General features: G+C 45.3%; 1 protein-coding gene across 5 annotated transcripts in view; it reads left to right on the top strand.

Annotated features, from left to right (window-relative positions):
- Positions 1 to 15,764, top strand: part of LOC110528687 (phosphatase and actin regulator 3) — a 92,357-nt gene extending 76,593 nt beyond the window's left edge. For 4 of the 5 annotated variants that reach the window (XM_036984336.2, XM_090242153.1, XM_036984333.2 and 1 more), the window contains exons 9-12: positions 9,937 to 9,992; positions 10,793 to 10,995; positions 11,610 to 11,686; positions 12,998 to 15,627. In XM_036984336.2, coding sequence (XP_036840231.2) covers positions 9,937 to 9,992; positions 10,793 to 10,995; positions 11,610 to 11,686; positions 12,998 to 13,013 — 352 coding nt within the window. In that variant the 3' untranslated portion in view covers positions 13,014 to 15,627. Of the gene's footprint in view, positions 1 to 9,936; positions 9,993 to 10,792; positions 10,996 to 11,609; positions 11,698 to 12,997 lie in introns of all 5 variants that reach the window. The other variant, XM_036984335.2, reaches the window with a different exon arrangement.
- The last annotated feature ends 7,177 nt before the right edge of the window (positions 15,765 to 22,941 follow it).

Genomic DNA, 22,941 nt, shown 5'->3' with positions numbered 1-22,941 from the left:
TGTTGTATTTTTGTTCAGTACCACAGGTGTCCTACTCTATGTGTCTCTGTCTGGACAGGGACATGGCAGGTACAGACACTGGGCTTTTATATAGACAGGTCTCTGTCTCGACAGGGACATGGCAGGGACAGACACTGGGCTTTTATATAGACAGGTCTCTGTCTCGACAGGGACGTGGCAGGGACAGACACTGGGCTTTTATATAGACAGGTCTCTGTCTCGACAGGGACATGGCAGGGACAGACACTGGGCTTTTATATAGACAGGTCTCTGTCTGGACAGGGACATGGCAGGGACAGACACTGGGCTTTTATATAGACAGGTCTCTGTTTCGACAGGGACATGGCAGGGACAGACACTGGGCTTTTATATAGACAGGTCTCTGTCTCGACAGGGACATGGCAGGGACAGACACTGGGCTTTTATATAGACAGGTCTCTGTCTCGACAGGGACATGGCAGGGACAGACACTGGGCTTTTATATAGACAGGTCTCTGTCTCGACAGGGACATGGCAGGGACAGACACTGGGCTTTTATATAGACAGGTCTCTGTCTGGACAGGGACATGGCAGGGACAGACACTGGGCTTTTATATAGACAGGTCTCTGTCTCGACAGGGACATGGCAGGGACAGACACTGGGCTTTTATGTAGACAGGTCTCTGTCTCGACAGGGACATGGCAGGGACAGACACTGGGCTTTTATATAGACAGGTCTCTGTCTCGACAGGGACATGGCAGGGACAGACACTGGGCTTTTATATAGACAGGTCTCTGTCTGGACAGGGACATGGCAGGGACAGACACTGGGCTTTTATATAGACAGGTCTCTGTCTCGACAGGGACATGGCAGGGACAGACACTGGGCTTTTATGTAGACCAGTCTCTGTCTGGACAGGGACATGGCAGGGACAGACACTGGGCTTTTATATAGACAGGTCTCTGTCTCGACAGGGACATGGCAGGGACAGACACTGGGCTTTTATATAGACAGGTCTCTGTCTCGACAGGGACATGGCAGGGACAGACACTGGGCTTTTATATAGACAGGTCTCTGTCTCGACAGGGACATGGCAGGGACAGACACTGGGCTTTTATATAGACAGGTCTCTGTCTCGACAGGGACATGGCAGGGACAGACACTGGGCTTTTATATAGACAGGTCTCTGTCTCGACAGGGACATGGCAGGGACAGACACTGGGCTTTTATGTAGACCAGTCTCTGTCTGGACAGGGACATCCTGGTGTGCCCCAGGGGTACCTCTCTCTGTCAGGACAGGGACATCTTGGTGTGCCCCAGGGGTACCTCTCTCTGCCAGGACAGGGACATCCTGGTGTGCCCCAGGGGTACCTCTCTCTGTCAGGACAGGGACATCCTGGTGTGCCCCAGGGGTACCTCTCTCTGCCAGGACAGACTTGTTTTATTTCCATCTGTTTTAATTAGCGGTTTTGTTCTATATATAGAAATGAGTTCTATTCAGAGAGCGTGACAGAAGGAGATGATGCAGTCATCAACACACAGCCTGCTACTGTGAATGTGTGTGTGTGTGTGTGTGTGTGTGTGTGTGTGTGTGTGTGTGTGTGTGTGTGTGTGTGTGTGTGTGTGTGTGTGTGTGTGTGTGTGTGTGTGTGTGTGTGTGTGTGTGTGTGTGTGTGTCCGGCCGGCTGACAGGTGTATAAAATCGAGCTCACAGCCATGTAATCTCCATCGATAAACATTGGCAGTAGAATGGCCCGTACTGAAGAGCTCAGTGACTTTCAATGTGTCAACGTCATAGGATGCCACCTTTCCAACAAGTCAGTTCGTCAAATTTCTACCCTGCTAAAGCTGCCCCTGTTAACTGTAAGTGTTGTTATTGTGAAGTGGTAATGTCTAGGAGCAACACCGGCTCAGCTGCTAAGTGGCCACACAAGCTCACAGAATGGGACCGCCGAGTGCTGAAGCACGTAGAGCATAAAAATCGAAACTTCCTCTGGAACGTCAGTACAATAACTGTTTGTCGGGAGCTTCATTAAATGGGTTTCCATGGCAGAGCAGCCGCACACAAGCCTAAGATCAACATGTGCAATGCCAAGAGTCGGCTGGAGTAGTGTAAAGCTCACCGCCATTGGACTCTGGAACAGTGGAAATGCATTCTCTGGACAGTTCCCTGACCTCAACCCCATGGAAACTCTTTGGGGTGAACAGGAACGTCAACTGTGAGTCAGGCCTAATCGCCCAACATCAGTGCCCGACCTCACTAATGCTCTTGTGGCTGAATGGAAGCAAGTCCCCACAGCAATGTTCCCACATCTAGTGGAAAGCCTTCCCAGAGGAGTAGAGGCTGTTATAGCAGTAAAGGGGGGACAGACTCCATGATTTTGGAATGAGATGTTCGACGCGCAGGTGTCCACATACTTTTGTCCATGTAGTGTAAGTGCTCTATATACCAGAGGCCATGTTTTTACCCATGTGCTGTATACTGATGTGTCCAGTGTGTTTACCAGTGTGATGTATCCAGTGTGATGTGTCCAGTGTGATGTGTACAGTGTGCTGTATACTGATGTGTCCAGTGTGTTTACCAGTGTGATGTGTCCAGTGTGATGTGTCCAGTGTGTTTACCAGTGTGATGTGTCCAGTGTGATGTGTACAGTGTGTTTACCAGTGTGATGTGTCCAGTGTGATGTGTCCAGTGTGATGTGTACAGTGTGTTTACCAGTGTGATGTGTCCAGTGTGATGTGTACAGTGTGTTTACCAGTGTGATGTGTCCAGTGTGATGTGTCCAGTGTGTTTACCAGTGTGATGTGTACAGTGTGATGTGTCCAGTGTGATGTGTCCAGTGTGTTTACCAGTGTGATGTGTCCAGTGTGATGTGTACAGTGTGTTTACCAGTGTGATGTGTCCAGTGTGATGTGTACAGTGTGTTTACCAGTGTGATGTGTCCAGTGTGATGTGTACAGTGTGTTTACCAGTGTGATGTGTCCAGTGTGATGTGTCCAGTGTGATGTGTACAGTGTGTTTACCAGTGTGATGTGTCCAGTGTGATGTGTACAGTGTGTTTACCAGTGTGATGTGTCCAGTGTGATGTGTCCAGTGTGTTTACCAGTGTGATGTGTACAGTGTGATGTGTCCAGTGTGATGTGTCCAGTGTGTTTACCAGTGTGATGTGTCCAGTGTGATGTGTACAGTGTGTTTACCAGTGTGATGTGTACAGTGCGATGTGTCCAGTGTGATGTGTCCAGTGTGTTTACCAGTGTGATGTGTCCAGTGTGTTTACCAGTGTGATGTGTCCAGTGTGTTTACCAGTGTGATGTGTACAGTGTGATGTGTCCAGTGTGATGTGTCCAGTGTGTTTACCAGTGTGATGTGTACAGTGTGATGTGTACAGTGTGCTGTATACTGATGTGTACAGTGTGATGTGTACAGTGTGCTGTATACTGATATGTCCAGTGTGTTTACCAGTGTGATGTGTCCAGTGTGATGTGTGCTGTATACTGATGTGTACAGTGTGTTTATCCATGTGCTGTATACTGATGTGTACAGTGTGTTTACCCATGTGCTGTATACTGATGTGTACAGTGTGTTTGCCAGCATGTGCTTTAGGTTTGTGTTCAGCATAGGGTAGCAGAGACCCTGGATTCCAACTCTATTTGTTTATCTTTGCTCTGGCCTGCCTAGAGTTTCAGGCGGGTGTTTATTCAGTTTTGGGACTATTCCCAAAACAGGCCTACTACCCAGGCTTGCCATACAGCCTGGGTAGTAGGCCTGCCATACAGCCTGGGTAGTAAGTCTGCCATACAGCCTGGGTAGTAGGCCTGCCATACAGCCTGGGTAGTAGGCCTGCCATACAGCCTGGGTAGTAAGTCTGCCATACAGCCTGGGAAGTAGGTCAGCCATACAGCCTGGGTAGTAGGTCTGCCATACAGCCTGGGTAGTAAGTCTGCCATACAGCCTGGGTAGTAGATCAGCCATACAGCCTGGGTAGTAGGCCTGTCATACAGCCTGGGTAGTAGGTCTGCCATACAGCCTGGGTAGTAGGTCAGCCATACAGCCTGGGTAGTAGGCCTGTCATACAGCCTGGGTAGTAGGTCTGCCATACAGCCTGGGTAGTAGGTCAGCCATACAGCCTGGGTAGTAGGTCTGCCATACAGCCTGGGTAGTAGGTCTGCCATACAGCCTGGGTAGTAGGTCTGCCATACAGCCTGGGTAGTAGGCCTGCCACACAGCCTGGGTAGTAGGCCTGTAATACAGCCTAGGTAGTAGGTCTGCCATACATCCTGGGTAGTAGGTCTGCCATACAGCCTGGGTAGTAGGCTGCCATACAGCCTGGGTAGTAGGTCTGCCATACATCCTAGGTAGTAGGTCTGCCATACAGCCTGGGTAGTAGGCCTGCCAAACAGCCTGGGTAGTAGGTCTGCCATACAGACTAGGTAGTAGGTCTGCCATACATCCTGGGTAGTAGGTCTGCCATACAGCCTGGGTAGTAGGCTGCCATACAGCCTGGGTAGTAGGCCTGTCATACATCCTAGGTAGTAGGTCTGCCATACAGCCTGGGTAGTAGGTCAGCCATACAGCCTGGGTAGTAGGTCTGCCATACAGTCAGGTGGAAGAGAATACTGTATATTCTTCTGAGACTATGTGTGGAGTCCTCCCTGGTGACCTGCAGACGACTGAAACATCGTCCAGCAACCCAACAACCCCCTATGCGGGCCTTATCAGTGGTGTGTTGGATGGTATACGCAGGTATGCGCAATAGACCCATTTATTTTTCAGTGGGCATTGCATACACTCACTTCTTAATCCCCAGGATGCGTATCAAGGTAGTGGAGGCACACACCATATCCATTCATAAGGCTGATGGAACGGAGCAGAATGTTTATAATGTTGATCAACTAATATTTCTTCATATTTCTTCGCAGCGATGTGCACATAGCATTAGATCTAGAATGTTCCAAAATGCTATTTGCTGGAAAACACGTTTTTAAAAGTGGCACCGCACAAACAAGCACATATTTAGAGCGGGGAGATCTAAAGATGCGACAACTACACTGGCATACTGGACACCCCCCACAGCCCCCTGCAAAGCCGTGGGGGCCCATGAGCTCTGGGGGAAAATGCACATGTCATCGATGTCTATAATTTATCATTTTGACAGTAGCCCCTTCAAAAAGTCCTTCGTAAACCTTTTTTAATTTCCATATGTTCTAGGAAGATAAGTGTTTGTTTCTTGGGCTTCAGGAATGTGACTGTTATAGTGCCTCTAACTGATTGAAAGTATCAGGGGATATGGGTGATGTAATGTGGTGGTTGTCAAGGATACCACGGCGCCAGTGCAGTGAGTGGAACTTACTCAGGTGTTCTTAAGCTCATACCTGATGCTTCATAGGTAGTTCATTAGGGATTTGAGTTTATTAAATGATCTCTCAGCAAATACAACTGTTACAGGGACGGTAAAAACAGCCAGAAAAGGAGAAAGGTGCTTCCCAGTTCTGCAACACCTTTATCTGAGCCTGTCATTCTCCTCCGCTGCCTCAACACGTTATGTAAAGAGATTAACAGGAAGCTCTAGGGACCGGTCGTCTGGATACTGGACAGCCAATGAATTGGCAGATAAAAAAACAGATTATCATCTTTAGAGGACAACAGTTCTTGAGGGCTTGAACAAAAAAAAGCGGTTTGCGATTTTATTCAAAAATAAAATAAAATTTTATTTATCACATGCGCCGAATACAACAGGTATTACCTTACTGTGAAATGCTTACTTAGATCAGCAGTAAATAACAATGGCGGTGCGAAATACAGTGGGTACCGAGTGGGTACGGTACAGAGTCAATGTGGAGACTATATACAGGGTATTACGGTACAGAGTCAATGTGGAGGCTATATACAGGGGGTACTGGTACAGAGTCAATGTGGAGGCTATATACAGGGGGTACCGGTACAGAGTTAATGTGGAGACTATATACAGGGGGTACCGGTACAGAGTCAATGTGGAGACTATATACAGGGTATTACGGTACAGAGTCAATGTGGAGGCTATATACAGGGGGTACCGGTACAGAGTCAATGTGGAGGCTATATACAGGGTGTTACGGTACAGAGTCAATGTGGAGACTATATACAGGGGTACTGGTACAGAGTCAATGTGGAGGCTATATACAGGGGGTACCGGTACAGAGTTAATGTGGAGACTATATACAGGGGGTACCGGTACAGAGTCAATGTGGAGGCTGTATACAGGGGGTACCTGTACAGAGTCAATGTGGAGGTTATATACAGGGGGTACCGGTACAGAGTCAATGTGGAGGCTATATACAGGGGGTACCGGTACAGAGTCAATGTGGAGGTTATATACAGGGGGTACCGGTACAGAGTCAATGTGGAGGCTGTATACAGGGGGTACCAGTACAGAGTCAATGTGGAGGCTATATACAGGGGGTACCGGTACAGAGTCAATGTGGAGGCTATATACAGGGGGTACCGGTACAGAGTCAATGTGGAGGCTATATACAGGGGGTCAACTGGTACAGAGTCAATGTGGAGCCTATATACAGGGGGTACTGGTACAGAGTCAATGTGGAGGCTGTATACAAGGGGTACCGGTACAGAGTCAATGTGGAGGCTATATACAGGGGGTCCCGGTACAGAGTCAATGTGGAGGCTGTATACAAGGGGTACCGGTACAGAGTCAACGTGGAGGCTATATACAGGGGGTACTGGTACAGAGTCAATGTGGAGGCTATATACAGGGGGTACCGGTACAGAGTTAATGTGGAGACTATATACAGGGGGTACTGGTGCAGAGTCAATGTGGAGGCTATATACAGGGGGTACCAGTACACAGTCAATGTGGAGGCTATATACAGGGTATTACGGTATAGAGTCAACGTGCGGTGGAAATGGTATTGAGGTATTATGTACATGTAGGTAGAGTTATTAAAGTGACTATGCATAGATAATAACAATGAATAGCAGCAGTGTAGAAGAATGGGGGGGGGGGATTTGCAAATAGTTTAGGTAGTCATTTGATTAGCTCTTCAGGAGTCTCATGACTTGGTGGTAGAAGCTGTTTAGAAGACTCTTAGACCTAGACTTGGCGCTCCGGTACCGCTTGCCTTGCAGTAGCAGAGAGAACAGTCTATGGCTAGGGTGGCTGGAGTCTTTGACCATTTTTAAGGCCTTCCTCTGACACTGCCTGGTGTAGAGGTCCTGGATGGCAGAGAGCTTGGCCCGGTGATGTAGTGGGCCGTATGCACTACTCTGTAGCACTTTGTGGTCGCAGGCTGAGCAGTTGCCACACAAGGCAGTAATGCAACCACCATGCTCTCGATGGTGCAGCTGTACGTTTTGAGGATCTGAGGACCCATGCCAAATCTTTTCAGTCTCCTGAGGGGTAATGGGTTTTGTCGTGCCCTCTTCACGAGTGTCTTGGTGTGTTTGGACCATGTTAGTTTGTTGGTGATGTGGACACCAAGGAACTTGAAGCTCTCAACCTGCTCCACTACAGCCCCGTCGATAAGAATGGGGGCGTGCTCCGTCCTCCTTTTCCTGAAGTCCACAATCATCTCCTTTGTCTTGATCACGTTGAGGGAATGGTTGTTGTCCTGGCACCACACGGGCAGGTCTCTGACCTCCTCCCTATAGGCTGTCTCGTCGTTGTCTGTGATCAGGCCTACCGCTGTGTGTCATCACAAACTTAATGATGGTGTTGGAGTCGTGCCTGGCCATGCAGTCGTGGGTGAACAGGGAGGTGAGGAGGGGACTGAGCACACATCCTTAAAGGGCCCAGTGTTGAGGATCAGGGTGGCAGATGTGTTGTTACCTACCCTTACCACCTGGGGGTGGCCTGTCAGGAAGTCCAGGATCCAGCTGCAGAGGGAGGTGTTTAGTCCCAGGGTCCTTAGCTTATTGATGAGCTTTGATGGGACTATGGTGTTGAACGCTGAGCTGTAGTCAATGAATAGCATTCTCACATAGGTGTTCCTTTTGTCCAGGTGGGAAAGGACAGTGTGGAGTGCAATAGAGATTACACTATCTTTGGATCTGTTTGTGCGGAATGCAAATTGGAGGGGGTCTAGTTAAATAAAGGTTAAATAAAAATACAAAGGAATATTATGCTCGGTGAATCACACGATTCTACCTCGCTCCTGATTGCATGAATTACAAGTGTTTACAGCTATCCCGTCTTACAAACATCCTACATTCAACATTTTCCAAAGTACAGTAATACTGCTGTCTAAAGAAATTAAATCATTCAGAATGGCCCACTACACCGTGAGAAGGCCTATAATTTAGCCACAGAGGATTTTATCCCAATAACTAGGAATTGCCTACAGTTGGGAACGTGCAGAAAATTTGTCGGACAATTTTTTATTTTTTTTTAAACAATCAAGCGAAAACACAGGTTGGAAAGCAATGACTACAGCTGAAAAGAGAACTGCTGTAGGTTAGCCAGAATATTTAATCAACTTCCAAAAATATATTTTACAAAAGAGAGAGAGAGGATTTTTGGCACGATCACAATGACATTCAGCAGCTAGTGAGCTGCGCATCGTTGAGAGAGTCAGTGGAACAGGAAAGCATTTTTAGGACTATAATTTCCTCATGTTGTAACCTACATTATGTGTCTCCACACTCCACACTCCCAGGCTGTTGATTGATTCAAGACAAGATCGTTTTTTATTGATCTCAGATTCTCAGTTTGTCAGTGTCAAAGTACCCATCAATTGTGAGGTACTAAGAAATATTCTGGAAGTCTGCAGTCATGAAAAATGACATAGAATTGCATGGAATGCGTTTTTAAAAGGCCAACATTTTCCCGGACCTTAGGCTACTAAAAATGTTCTCCATGTGTGCAACTTCCTCTACTCTACTGTTCTATGCCACGACGCAAAAGGCTCACTATGTGTTCCGGTACCTCACGATTTACAAATTAAGCACTGGTTATAACATAGTGGCTTGTTATAACATAATGGTTTTGCCTGTCTAATCAGTGCCGGATATAGGCTATACATGTATGAGGGCACTATAGTGGTTGATTCTGCAGTGTGGAAAACAACCCGCAAATAGTAAGTTAATAAAGAGGTTGTCTGCCTGTTGTTTTAAATGAGTTTAGGAATGTCATCTACATCATTGTGTTGAAATCTAATCTGTCAGATAAGGTTAGTAGAAGGAAATCAATCCCCAGTCTCTGTCTTGGATCAGGAGGGGAGGGGATGGGAGTGGAGATGAGGTAAAGGGAGGGCAGTCTGCCCGCCTGCCTGCTGAATCCCTGACTACAGCAGTTTTCAAGGCTTGCACCGTTTGGAGCGTGAGTGGGAATTTCCTATCTACGTAGCAACAACCCTCCCCCTCCTCCTCGCCGTGATGCTGCTACACTGTAGTAAAAAGGCTCCCCAGCACCACAGCCCAGTGGACAGCAGCGTCGCGTCAGTAGCCAGGCAGAATACATAACCGACAGCAGAGTAGAGCAGAGCACTCATCATACTGCCATAGACACGGAGGGAGCTCGGTCCTGCCGTGCCGTACGGGATCTTACAGACTTCACATTCATCCCTTTTATTTCCCGGTCTCGGTGACACTATTCACACTATTTTATCCTGCATAGCGGATCTTGGGAAAATATTTTGTAAGGGAAAAGGGACGCTTTATATTCTGGATATGCATTCTGCATAAGGGGCTTTGTGTTTGTAGCGTGATAAACCACGCACCTTGTCTTCTACCCCGATGTGGAGGCGCTCTCGGTTCAGTCACAGAAGAGGGTTGCTAGTAAAGTCCAGATGGGACACTAGGAAATGTCGATCGTGGAGCGGCTCTACACTCCGACTCAGACATTCTGACTGCTGCTGCTAGGTGAACCAGTCTGTCTGTCAGAGACTGTTACCGGAGGACCGAGAAGCGGAAAATCAAACAACAACAACATGGTTCAGAACATCATTCTGGTGTTTTTCCGCAGGCGGCTGAGCCAGAGACCCGCGGTAGAGGAGCTGGAAAGTCGGAACATCCTCAAACGTGAGTATCATTAGCATATGTACTACATAGCTCATAACTGATTATACCAACAGCTCCTCCACGTTATTCAATTATTATTCTTATATTTATTGCCATGGTGATAAAGACATGTTACATTGAACTGCAAAATTGCAGTTTATACCTCAACTTTCTTAAAATTAATCTACATTTCCGACTTCATGTTTTTTTTTTTTTTTTTTTTACAAATAAATATCACCATTGTCGAACATTGGGCTACTATTGATAAATATTATTTAAAAATGATTACAAAATAGTTTTTACACATTATGCAGAAAGATATCCCATTGTCTAAGCCTATATGGAATGTGCATTTGTGCCAGCTCGCTTCACTACTGGTTAAGAGAGAGTAAGGGACATTCAAACACATTTTATCATTCAATCTTTTTTGCACAAAAAAATAAAGAGCTTTTTGTTCCACTTAATATCTCAATATCAATTTCCCTGCAGTTGACTAATCCTGGAGGGCTTTTGTCCCTAAAACACCCAAACGAAAAAACTAATCTACTATGTTATATAATACAGTATATATTATTAATAATAATAATATGATAATATATGCCATTTAACAGACACTTTTATCCAAAATGACAGTCCCTCTGTCTGCTGGTCAGCCCATACAGAGACACAGACGGACGCAACACACACACACACACACACACACACACACACACACACACACACACACACACACTTACTTTAATTTGTCTCCAGTCACGTCAGGACTCAGACAGTAGATCACAGGTCAATATTGTTTCTAATGTGTTGTGTTTTTCCTCCAGAGAGGAATGACCAGTCAGAGCAGGAGGAGAGGAGAGAGATCAAACAGAGACTCAACAGGAAGTTGAACCAGCGTCCTACAGTAGATGAGTTGAGGGACAGGAAGATACTGATTCGTTTCAGTGACTATGTTGAGGTGGCCAAGGCTCAGGACTACGACCGCAGGGCAGACAAACCCTGGACCAGGCTGTCTGCTTCAGACAAGGTCAGCTCAACTCACACACACACACACAGACACACACACACACAGACACACACACACACACACACACACACACACACACACACACACACACACACACACACACACACACACACACACACACACACAGACAGACATCTGTGCAGCTGAGCTGTTGTTGTTGTTATTGTTGTTGACTGTGTTGCTGTTATTGTTGTTGACTGTGCTGTTATTGTTGTTGACTGTGCTGTTATTGTTGTTATTGACTGTGCTGTTGTTGTTGTTATGGTTGTTGACTGTGCTGTTGTTATTGTTGTTGACTGTGCTGTTATTGTTGTTGACTGTGCTGTTATTGTTGTTATTGACTGTGCTGTTGTTGTTGTTATGGTTGTTGACTGTGCTGTTGTTATTGTTGTTGACTGTGCTGTTATTGTTGTTGACGGTGCTGTTGTTGTTATTGTTGTTGACTGTGCTGCTGTTGTTATTGTTGTTGACTGTGCTGTTGTTGTTATTGTTGTTGACTGTGTTGTTATTGTTGTTGACTGTGCTGCTGTTGTTATTGTTGTTGACTGTGCTGTTGTTGTTATTGTTGTTGACTGTACTGTTGTTGTAATTGACATTGGTGTTGTGTTCTCCAGGCAGCAATAAGGAAGGAGCTGAATGAGTTCAAGAGCAACGAGATGGAGGTTCACAATTCCAGCAAGCACCTGACAAGGTGAGTCTGAGGTAATGGACAAACTAATGTCACCTAGCCATTGTGTACATGCACTGTACAGACTGCTAGAATGAAAGTCAGATATTAGCAGTACGTTTTGCTGAATCACACAGAACCGGGGAGATGAGGACACATTTAGCCAAAGCTTTGCTCTCCTCTCCTCTGCTGACTCCAGACCCCCCTCCTGTCTGACACAGTTATACAACTCTGCCATCTCCACAAAGAGACTGTGCGTTACCTAACCATTCAGCACAGTTCCTGTCTAGCACTCAGAGGACAGAGCTATTCAATATGTTCTGTATGAATAGATGGTTCAGACAGAGCACTCACATCATCTGTCCATTCAGTTATTAATAAATATTATTAATAGATCTCTGATGAAGTTCTGGGAAGTGATAATACTCTAACACTCTCTCTCTCTCTCTCTCCTCTATCTCTCTCCCCCCTCTCTCTCTCTCTTTCTCTCTCTCTCTCTCTCTCTCTCTCTCTCTCTCTCTCTCTCCCTCTGTCTCTCTCTCTCTCTCTCTCTCTCTCTCTCTCTCTCTCTCTCTCTCTCTCTCTCTCTCTCTATCTGTATCTCTTCCCCCTTATATCTCTCTTCCCCCTTCTCTCCCCTCTCTCTCTCTCTCTTTCCCCTTCTCTCTCTCTCTCTCTCTTCCCGCTTCTCTCTCTTTCTCTCTCTCTCTCCCCCCCTCTCTCTCTCTCTCTCTCTCTCTCCCTCTCTCCCTCTCTCTCTCTCTATCTGTATCTCTTCCCCCTTATATCTATCTTCCCCCTTCTCTCCCCTCTCTCTCTCTCTCTCTTTCCCCTTCTCTCTCTCTCTCTCTCTTCCCGCTTCTCTCTCTTTCTCTCTCTCTCCCCCCTCTCTCTCTCTCTCTTCCCCCTTCTCTCTCTCTCTTCCCGCTTCTCTCTCTCTCTCTCTCTCTCTCTGTCTCACTCCCCCATCTCTCCTTCTTTCTTTCTTTCTTTCTTTCTTTCTTTCTTTCTTTCTTTCTTTCTTTCTTTCTTTCTCTCTCTCTCTTCCCCCTTCACTCTCGCTCTCTCTCTCTTTCCCCTTCTCTCTCTCTCTCTCTTCCCCTTTCTCTCTCTCTCTCTCTCGCTCTCTCTCTCTCTCTCTTTCTCTGTCTCTCTCTCCCCCCTTCTCTCTCTCTCTTTTTCTCTCTCTCTCCTCCCCCCCTCTCGCTCTCTCTCTCTCTCTCTCTCCCACTTCTCTCTCTCTCTCTCTATCTCTCTCTCTCTCTCTCTCTCTCTCTCTCTCTCACTCTCTCTCTCTCTCTCTCTCTCTCTCTCTCTCTCTCTCTCTCTCTCTAGGTTCCATCGACCGTAGTGTAGAGGTAGTTTCTTCTGTGAAGAAGCAGCTGTGTGGTCAGTGTTCCCAGGCCCAGTCTCCTGTTTCCAGGCCCAGTCTCCTGTTCCCGGATGTTCGACCTACAGATTTCTGTCTGTCTCTCTACCAACATGGAGGAGCTGTCTGTCTCTCTGTGTGTCACAATGGAGGCTATGTCTCTAGAGCTGGAGCCCAGGAAAGATCACAGGAAACATCAGACTGATAAAATCTTAAAGGAACTATTAACATGTCAATGTGTGCTGTTTCCTGGATGTCATCCAATGAGAAAAATACTCCTGGATGTCATCCAATGAGAAAAATACTCCTGGATGCCATCCAATGAGAAAAAAGACGAATGAAGAAGACGGCACCACTTACTAGTTCACAGGTCATTTCTCTCAATTCACTCCAAGCCAGCAGTCTGAACCAATCACAATCAGAATAACTTTATTGCTACGCAACAAATGTTGCTAAGAATTTTCTCTCGATGTTATTTTCAAGTTTTACGGGATCTGGATGATATAAATCATCCAACCAAATGCAGGTTCCTTCTCGACAACGGAACAACAAGAAATAATAAAAATATAAAAACACAAACATAAACACATATAAATTATTTTTTTTAACACTTTAGTCATTAAACACGAAACACCTTTCAGTTACTGGCCCAATGATCTTAACCGCTAGGCTACCTACCGCCAGATAAAGGTTCAAAGAGACAGACCCCAAACTGCTAAGTATGGAATAAACTGATAGAAATTATGTCGTCTGTGAGTGCTGGTCGTCTTGTTTCGTAGTGGAGTTGGATCGTTTGGATTAGTCAAAAGGGAGGAACTATGAAGAGCCTTCATTTTAGCCCAGTGGAACCAGCCCAAAGGGAGGAACTATGAAGAGCCTTCATCTTAGCCCAGTGGAACCAGCCCAAAGGGAGGAACTATGAAGAGCCTTCATCTTAACCCAGTGGAACCAGCCCAAAGGGAGGAACTATGAAGAGCCTTCATCTTAGCCCAGTGGAACCAGCCCAAAGGGAGGAACTATGAAGAGCCTTCATCTTAACCCAGTGGAACCAGCCCAAAGGGAGGAACTATGAAGAGCCTTCATCTTAGCCCAGTGGAACCAGCCCAAAGGGAGGAACTATGAAGAGCCTTCATCTTAGCACAGTGGAACCAGCCCAAAGGGAGGAACTATGAAGAGCCTTCATCTTAGCCCAGTGGAACCAGCCCAAAGGGAGGAACTATGAAGAGCCTTCATTTTAGCCCAGTGGAACCAGCCCAAAGGGAGGAACTATGAAGAGCCTTCATCTTAGCCCAGTGGAACCAGCCCATAGGGAGGAACTATGAAGAGCCTTCATCTTAGCCCAGTGGAACCAGCCCATAGGGAGGAACTATGAAGAGCCTTCATCTTAACCCAGTGGAACCAGCCCATAGGGAGGAACTATGAAGAGCCTTCATCTTAACCCAGTGGAACCAGCCCATAGGGAGGAACTATGAAGAGCCTTCATCTTAGCCCAGTGGAACCAGCCCAAAGGGAGGAACTATGAAGAGCCTTCATCTTAGCCCAGTGGAACCAGCTCATAGGGAGGAACTATTGTAGAAAGGCTAGAATGATACGTGGAGTGAAACAGAATGGTGAAGGCAACGGTCAGACTTGTTTCACCAGGGTACCTCCAACCTGCTCAGAGACAGGGATCAGACTTGTTTCACCAGGGTACCTCCAACCTGCTCAGAGACAGGGATCAGACTTGTTTCATCAGGGTACCTCCAACCTGCTCAGAGGAAACATATTTTCTCCTTCAGAGGAACATCTGAACATTTTGTCTTATAAACTTGTTTCTACATGTCAGGGGATGGAGGAGACGCCAGGTTACGTCTGTGGCACCCAGTTCCCTATATAGTGCTCTACTTTAGACCCAGGGTTCCCTATATAGTGCACTACTTTAGACCAGGGTTCTCTATATAGTGCACTACTTTTGACCAGGGCCCTTATGGACACAGACCTTGAGGAGGTCATTTCTATGTCAGAGGACAGAAGATACCAGGTCGTGTCTGCCATACTTTTTTCATAACAGACTCTTTGAAAGCATTTACGAACAATGGCCTTGGAGACACTAGCAGAGGAGAGATGTGGAAAGATGAGGAGAAAAGAGGAGAGAAGAGGAGAGATGAGGAGAGATGACGGGAGATGACGGGAGATGTGGAGAGATGTGGAAAGATGAGGAGAAAAGAGGAGAGAAGAGGAGAGATGAGGAGAGATGACGGGAGATGAGGGGAGATGTGGAGAGATGTGGAAAGATGAGGAGAAAAGAGGAGAGAAGAGGAGAGATGAGGAGAGATGAGGAGAGATGACGGGAGATGAGGGGAGATGTGGATAGATGTGGAGAGAAGAGGGGGAATGTGGAAAGAAGAGGAGAGATGAAAGGAAATGTGGAGAGAAGAGGAGAGATGAGAGGAAATGTGGAGAGATGAGGAGAGATGAGGGGAAATGTGGAGAGATGAGGAGAGAAGAGGAGAGAAGAGGAGAGATGAGGGGAAATGTGGAGAGATGAGGAGAGAAGAGGAGAGAAGAGGAGAGAAGAGAAGAGGAGAGAAGAGGAGAGATGAGGAGAGGTGGAGAAGTTAGGAGAGGAGAGAAGAGGAGAGAAGAGGAGAGAAGGGGAGAGGTGGAGAAATGAGAGAAGAGGAGAGAAGAGGAGAGATGAGGAGAGATGAGGAGAGATGTGGCGAGATGAGGGGAGAAGAGGAGAGATGTGGAGTAATGTGACCAACGAGCCCTTTCCTCTTCTCTCCTTTCCAGTATTGCTAGTTGGGCCTTTCCTCTTCTCTCCTTTCCAGTATTGCTAGTTGGGCCTTTCCTCTTCTCTCCTTTCCAGTAATGCTAGTTGGGCCTTTCCTCTTCTCTCCGTTCCAGTAATGCTAGTTGGGCCTTTCCTCTTCTCTCCTTTCCAGTATTGCTAGTTGGGCCTTTCCTCTTCTCTCCTTTCCAGTAATGCTAGTTGGGCCTTTCCTCTTCTCTCCGTTCCAGTAATGCTAGTTGGGCCTTTCCTCTTCTCTCCTTTCCAGTAATGCTAGTTGGGCCTTTCCTCTTCTCTCCTTTCCAGTAATGCTAGTTGGGTTGCAAAATGTCTGGTAAATTTCCCCAAATTCCCTGGCTGGAGGTTTCCCGGAATAATTTTGCGACCCTCCATGTTATTCTCCCCCCAGTACCCAGGCATCTGTCTCTGTGAGCTGGACTGCAGGGAGTCTCATAACAACCTGTTAATTCATCATCATCAATATTATTATGTTATGCTGTTGGCAAGAGGAAACCATGTCTGTCTGAACACCATCTCAGACAACCATCCCTTTGTAAACACTATTATTGTCTGCACAATACAAGTTTTGACTTTTTAAAGAACTGTTGTTGTTGTTGTTGGTTCATTTTATAAGGTGGTTGGATGAAGGGTTGGCGAATAAGAGCACCGCCAACTGGTAGTGGACACCGATAGAGCTGCTTGTTTAGATATAGGTACAACTGTCCCAGTGCCCCGGTTAGGAGACCAGTAGGAGACAGAACACACATGGCCAACAAGAAGGTAGTAAACAGAGACAAACAAAGTATGTAGTACACAGCAGTAATAGCAGGCTAATGAATAATACCAAATGTAATAACAATGCTATGCTGGCAGTAGTACACAGTGTAATAGCAGGCTAATTACAGTATAGTAATGCTATGCTAGCAGTGGTACACATTGTAATAGCAGGCTAATTATAGTATAGCAATGCTATGCTAGCAGTAGTACACGGTGTAATAGCAGGCTAATTACCGTATAGCAATGCTATGCTAGCAGTAGTACACAGTGTAATAGCAGGCTAATTACAGTATAGCAATGCTATGCTAGTGTAACAGTATGACTTTAGACCGCCCCCTCGCCCATCATCGGGCGCGAACCAGGGACCCTCTGCACACATCAACAACAGTCACCCAGGAAGCATCGTTACCCATCGCTCCACAAAAGCCGCGGCCCTTGCAGAGCAAGGGGAACTACTACTTCAAGGTCTCAGAGCAAGTGACGTCACCAATTGAAATGCTATTTAGCGCGAACACCACTAACCACTAACTGGCTAGCCATTTCACATCCGTTACACTTGCAGAGCAAGGGGAACCACTACTTCAAGGTCTCAGAGCAAGTGACGTCACCACCCCTAACTAGCTAGCCGTTTCACATCCGTTACACTAGCAGTAGTACACAGTGTAATAGCAGGCTAATTACAGTATAGCAATGATATGCTAGCAGTAGTACACAGTGTAATAGCAGGCTAATTACAGTATAGCAATGCTATGCTAGCAGTAGTACACAGTGTAATAGCAGGCTAATTACAGTATAGCAATACGGGCTAGCAGTAGTAGCAGTAGTGAAATCGCAGGGCTATAGGCTAGCCATAATACAAAATGCTATGTAAGCAGCACAGAAATAACAACAGTGATGGCTAGGTCAGTTTAACATAGTGGTTAATAGCTTTATATTTTCTTTCTCACCATGGCTGGAAAGACTGAGACAGTCCTAATATAATAATGTTGTCGTGTCTTCGGCTATGCCGGATTAAATGATATGACATGCTATTCTATAAAATAATTTCTCCGTAATTAATATCACCTGATTGAGCTAATCATGTAAATGTAATTAACTAGAGAGTCGGGCACCACAAAATATTATTTATAGAGCTGTTATCTTCCGAATAAACTCTTAAAGTAATATTTTACATGAATAGCAGTCAATATTAATCGTCATCTTAATTCAGTCTCATCTGAAAGTTGTAAATTCTTGGTTATCTGCTAGAACCCTGGCTAACAATTTGAATCAGCAATACAAAATTGGGTTTAATTGTTTATACCTAACTAATCACACAGAATTACACATACACATAATTAATCATAACTTGATTACACATTACGTCATAAAGGAAAACGGCCCTGGCGGGTTGAACAGATATGACAGCTTGTTACACAAAAGAAAAGGGGCTGGGTTTGAGTGAAAGAGTGGGAGACTGAGGAACAAAGGGAAGAAGCTGTGCTATCGTAAATACAGTATCTTATGCATTCTAAATTACCTCCCATTTGGAAAAGGAAAATGCAATAAATATTTACTCTGAGCTGCGCTTCGGTAGGTTGGTGGTAGATGGAAGGCCGTGTTGCCCAACCGAGTCCTTTGAAGAATGTCTCTGGTTGTCAATTGGATACGTTGTAGTAACATCGTTGTGTGATAGACGGCATACTCTGTCTGTTCCTTCCTAACCCTCGTTTGCATCTGCTGTTGCTAACTCAACAGCTAGGAGGTATCACTTCTATAGTGAATAAGAGTTCAAAGTTCATACCATTCGCAACCAAAGCTCACGCTGATGTTGGCTTCGTTCTGTAGTTATTATCTGAACCATTCTGACATAGGACCGTTGTCCTCACGTCCTCGGAACAGGAGGTTATATTGTCGTCAAGGGCTTATATAGGAGAGGAGGGCGTGTTTGAACAGTTTTATAGCCCATGTCCCTTCACAGGGGCGGGCCACTGATTGAGCAGAGACCTATCTTATGAAAACCCAAATCTCACATTTTAGAAGCTAAAATCACATTTCATCCCATCACGAATAATTTCATATTCAAACATTTCAATTGAACAACAATTCCATGTGAATCCGATAACTCTGATGTGTAGACTTTCCACTGTAGAGTTTATGTCATCTTATCATTGATGAGAATGTCTCAGATGACAACCGAACTGACATCATATTCATTAAGTACCACCGCATATGTTCAATTGGTCGGATTACCAGAATATAGTGCATTTCCCCCCACCTTCTGACGTTCCCAGAATCTCTATGTTAACCAAGGGGGTTGCAAATGTAACATCAGTAGGGTATAGAGAGGAAAAAGGGGGGAAGAGGTATTTATGATGTCATAAACCTACCCCCCAGGCCAATGTCATGACAATGTCCTCACTGTAAATGGTGGTGCTCATAGTAGTGGCTGGAATTGACTAAGATGAACGGTGTCGAACACATCAAACACATAGTTCCATTTGGATCCTCCCTTCACCAGCCTCCACTGGTCTAGCACTTTACAGTGCAGTTTACTTGTCGAACCTGAAGGTCTGCATTTCACAACGTGGCTAAAAAAACAATGCCAAAAATAAGTATATCACTGAGACTCAATTTGTTTGACTTATCATCACGAGATATTTACCATTCAGTTTGTTTGACTGTAGAGCTTATCATCACGAGATAGCGACCATTCAGTTTGTTTGACTGTAGAGCTTATCATCACGAGATAGCGACCATTCAATTTGGTGGTTGTTTATACTGTGAATCATTGGCTGGCTGAGAATGTTAGCAGAAGTACGTAGGCAATACGTTGTGCATGTAGCCTATTACAGCGACAGAATATGTGAGTCAGACCCCGGACTAGCTGTGTGCTTTACGACAGATGGCAGCTTCCCTGTCCAATAGACCAACACACAACCAGACTCCTAATATAATAAAGTCTGTCTTTAATTTATTTTACTGCGGTGTTCTAAATCAGGGTCACCAGAGTGTATCTTAAACAGAAGTATACACATCAAAAAAGAAGACACTTGTTGTGTTGAAATGTATAAAATGTTTAGTTTACATCCCAATTGTTTATTTTTCTGTTATTTAACCAGATAAGTTGACTGAGAACACGTTCTAATTTACAGCAACGACCTGGGGAATAGTTACAGGGGAGAGGAGGGGGATGAATGAGTCAATTGTAAACTGGGGATTATTAGGTGACCATGATGGTTTGAGGGCCAGATTGGGAATTTAGCCAGGACACCAGGGTTAACACCCCTACTCTTACAATAAGTGCCATGGGATCTTTAGTGACCACAGAGAGCCAGGACATCCAGTTAACATCCCATCTGAAAGACAGCACCCTACACAGGGCAATGTCCCCATTCACTGCCCTGGGATATTATTTTTTTTAGACCAGAGGACAGAGTGCCTCCTACTGTCCCTCCAACACCACTTCCAGCAGCATCTGGTCTCCCATCCAGGAACTGACCAGGACCAACCCTGCTTATCGTCAGAAGCAAGCCAGCAGTGGTATGCAGGGTGGTCTGCTGCTGGCACATTGGCAGGCATTGTACACTTTATATAAAAAAAAAAAAGTATGTTTATTAATTACAAAATTATGAAAAATATGAATAACATTCCACCCATGAGGCCACTACGTCACTACCCATGAGGCCACTACAGCCACTACTTGACTGCTGGCAGTTTAATCTCTAACCCAGTGCTTGAATTGTTTCCCGCACCAATCAACACTAAGTACTGAGTACCGACACTTGAGATATTCTACTGCTTGAGTTCTGACACCATAGAATATAGACTTAAAAAAGATTGCCTAGTTCCGGCACCTAAATATACACAGTCCCAGTACTAGCACCTATTTCAGTCCACAGTCTGTTTTTCATTACGTTGCTTATTTGATCAACAGAATGTGAGTCAGAACAATCAGATCAGACGGTAGAACAACAACACAACAACTATAACCCTCACTGCTAATATATACAGTGCCTTCAGAAAGTATTCAGACCCTTGGACTTCCACATTTTGTTACGTTACAGCCTTATTCTAAAATAGATTAAATAAATAAAACATCCTCAACAATTTACACACATAATGACAAAGCGAAAACAGGTTTTTAGACATTTTTGCACATTTCTAAAAATAAAATCTGAAGTACATAAGTACTTATTTACACAAGTATTCAGACCCTTTGCTATGAGACTCCAAATTGAGTTCAGGTGCACCCACGGATTATCATAGAGATGTTTCTACAACTTGATTGGAGTCCATCTGTGGGAGGGAGGGAGGGAGGGAGGGAGGGAGGGAGGGAGGGAGAGAGGGAGGGAGCAGATGGAGGGAGAGAGGGAGGTAGGGAGGGAGGTAGAGAGGGAGCAGATGGAGGGATGGCCTCGTCATCTTAGGGTGTCTCTCGGTTCCCTCTGTTGTGTGTCCAGTGTGTGTGTGTGTGTGTGTGTGTGTGTGTGTGTGTGTGTGGCTATGTTCACCCCCTTGGCCATCACGGCACATGTATGGAGACTAACTAACTAATTCTACAGGGTTGGTGCAATAGTTCAGAAGACTTTGGTTAGATAAAACTGTAGTCCATTTCATGTCCACGTAGAGAAGGAAATAACTAACTATTCCATCAACTACAGGGTTGAAATCTGGGCACCATCTCCATCTAGTGTTCAGTACTAGTAATAGAAAATCAACTCCATACAGAGGCGATATTTACAGTTCCTGGTAATCACATCCCATTAACAACATCAGAAGATACTGCAGTATTTCTCAATACGAATCTATTAATGAATGAAAAATAACCCTGTTGCCATACATTCATTAATAGATTAATATTGAGAAATACTGCAGTAACAAATAATTTGGTAACTTTGAAAATGTAGAACCTTGACTACAAAGGGGATAGTGGGGTTGAGCCAAAGGTTTAGTTGTTTGTAGAATAACATTGTAGAATAACAGTGAAGACATCAAAACTATGAAATAACACATATGGAATCATGTAGTAACCAAAAAAGTGTTTAACAAATCAAAATTATATTTTACATTTGAGATTCTTCAAAGTTGCCACACTTTGCCTTGATGACAGCTTTGCACACTCTTGGCATTCTCTCAACCAGCTTCATGAGGAATGCTTTTCCAACAGTCTTGAAGGAGTTCCCACATATGCTGAGCACTTGTTGGCTGATTTTCCTTCACTCTGCGGTCCAACTCTTCCCAAACCATCTCAATTGGGTTGAGGTCGGGTGATTGTGGAGGCCAGGTCATCTGAGGATGTTTCTTGCTTTGAGCTGAACAAATTGGAAAGACAAATTTGATGGTTTTTACAGTATTGTATGGAAATTATAAATGAGTCCCATTGAACACAAATTAAGGTCTACACACCACAAGAGGGACAGAGTTTTACTGTGTGTGTGTTGAAAGTGTATTTCTTGCACTTGATGCGTGTGTTCTCTGTCTTCCTGTCCTTCTTGGGTCCACACACATCGCAGCGCTTCTTCTTGTTGCTACCGGCTGTAATCTAGAATGACGAAAACACTTAGTTCAGCAATTTTACTAACATCACTGACATATATAGTTTTATCAGGCCAAGTTAGGAGAGTCAGACACACACAACGCAACAACATCACTCACACTTACTTCCGGGATTGGAATTATTGGTTCTGTGGGTCGGGAGGATGGGGCACCAGCATCCTCCTCCTGAATCCTCCTCACGATGGCTGTAGAAGCTGGGGTCCTTGGGATATGTTGCCTCCCCCCACCTCTAGAGGAGGTGATCTGTGGAGTTCTGAGATACCGGAACACATAGTGAGCCTAGAGGGGGGGTGATCTGTGGAGTTCTGAGATACCGGAACACATAGTGAGCCTAGAGGGGGGGGTGATCTGTGGAGTTCTGAGATACCGGAACACATAGTGAGCCTAGAGGGGGGGTGATCTGTGGAGTTCTGAGATACCGGAACACATAGTGAGCCTAGAGGGGGTGTGATCTGTGGAGTTCTGAGATACCGGAACACATAGTGAGCCTAGAGGGGGGGTGATCTGTGGAGTTCTGAGATACCGGAACACATGAGAGAAAATCACCTTTATAATAAAGCATCATGCATATCATCACATTTGTGTGGTGGCATAGAACATTACAGTTTTTTTTGTGGGGGTAATAATTAACAAAGATGCAACTTGAATTAATTATTTTTATTTAATTTTCACATTGCAAAAAGTAAAAAATTATGTTTCATGTCACGTAAGGTTCCGGATCCGGACAAAAAAGGTTCTGGAACAAAACAGTCCAAAACGGAGAGGTTCCTCTTCCGGTAGGAACAGGCTACAAAATAGGCTAAAATGAAGCACTGGCTTCAA

This window comes from Oncorhynchus mykiss, chromosome 7 (genome assembly GCF_057628025.1).
Source record: "Oncorhynchus mykiss isolate SJ-2025 chromosome 7, ASM5762802v1, whole genome shotgun sequence".
NCBI lineage: Eukaryota > Metazoa > Chordata > Actinopteri > Salmoniformes > Salmonidae > Oncorhynchus > Oncorhynchus mykiss.
Note: the sequence above shows the minus strand (reverse complement) of the source record. Positions and strands in the feature narration are given on the sequence as shown.